The 902-nt window shown below is 40.9% G+C and overlaps 1 protein-coding gene across 1 annotated transcript; it reads right to left on the reverse strand.

Annotated features, from left to right (window-relative positions):
* Positions 1-395: 395 nt before the first annotated feature.
* Positions 396-864, reverse strand: LOC112094939 (coatomer subunit epsilon-1-like; the record flags this gene model as incomplete). The annotated part of the gene is made up of 2 exons (XM_024176638.1): positions 579-864; positions 396-485 (listed from the first exon to the last, which is right to left on the reverse strand). Coding segments are annotated over exons 1-2 (252 nt in total), but the record flags the coding sequence as incomplete, so codon positions are not given.
* Between the last annotated feature and the right edge of the window lie 38 nt (positions 865-902).

The raw sequence follows: 902 nt of genomic DNA on the forward strand, positions 1-902 counted from the left end.
TTTTTTTTTTTGGAGCCTGAAAGAAAGATTTGTGGAGCTTTGTCATCTTGCCTTTAAAATACATACATAATTCAGCAATAATATTTCTAAATAACTGGTACTGGCAGACCCCTCCACATGCACATAAGAGAAAGAAAATGCAGCTAATACTGCAGTAGGAAGTTAACAAATTGATCAGCTTGATTTGACAGATCTAATTTTAGCTCAATTACATGAGTAAAATTATGGCTAAAATTTCATGCACCAAAACTAACTATTGATGCAAAACAATCAAAAACTGACCTAAACTACAAAATCAGAGAAATCTCAGATCCGAAATCCGAGATCAACAATTTCCAATGAAAATAACATCCAATCAAACAAAGAAACTTCCAGATCGAGGCGAAAAGAAGAACCTTGCTATCGGGACTAGAGAGGTAGAGAGCGAGTAACTTGACGGCTTGGAGAGGCGTGGCGGCAGAGGAATCGATCTCATTGATCACGAGCTGATAAAGCAAAATCCAAAATTCAGACAAAAAGGAAAGCCAGATACAGAATGGAAGACTTCCAACGGAGAGAGAAAGAAGAGAGAGAAAAACCTGGTAGCTTCCGAGAGAAATGTAAGATCGGTAAACGAGGCAATCGCGTTCGACGGCGTCGTCGGGGGAGAGATTGGGGAGGTCGCTGTTGTTAATGGCGGCTTGGAAGGCTCCCAAGTAGAAGTTGTTCCTCAGATTGAACAAAAGATCTGGCGCTGCCATGGCCGCTTTCGATGCTTTTTGCCTTCGAATTTACTTTTGCAATTTGCAGATCTCGGAGAATATGCACCAACTCAGACTCAGAGGGAGGGATGGTAGAGGAGGAAGAAAGGGAACAAAAATGAGTTTTTTGTTTTTCAGTTGGAGGTGTTTTGTAAGTCTTTG

Source organism: Morus notabilis, unplaced genomic scaffold (genome assembly GCF_000414095.1).
Source record: "Morus notabilis unplaced genomic scaffold, ASM41409v2 C11339944, whole genome shotgun sequence".
Lineage (NCBI taxonomy): Eukaryota > Viridiplantae > Streptophyta > Magnoliopsida > Rosales > Moraceae > Morus > Morus notabilis.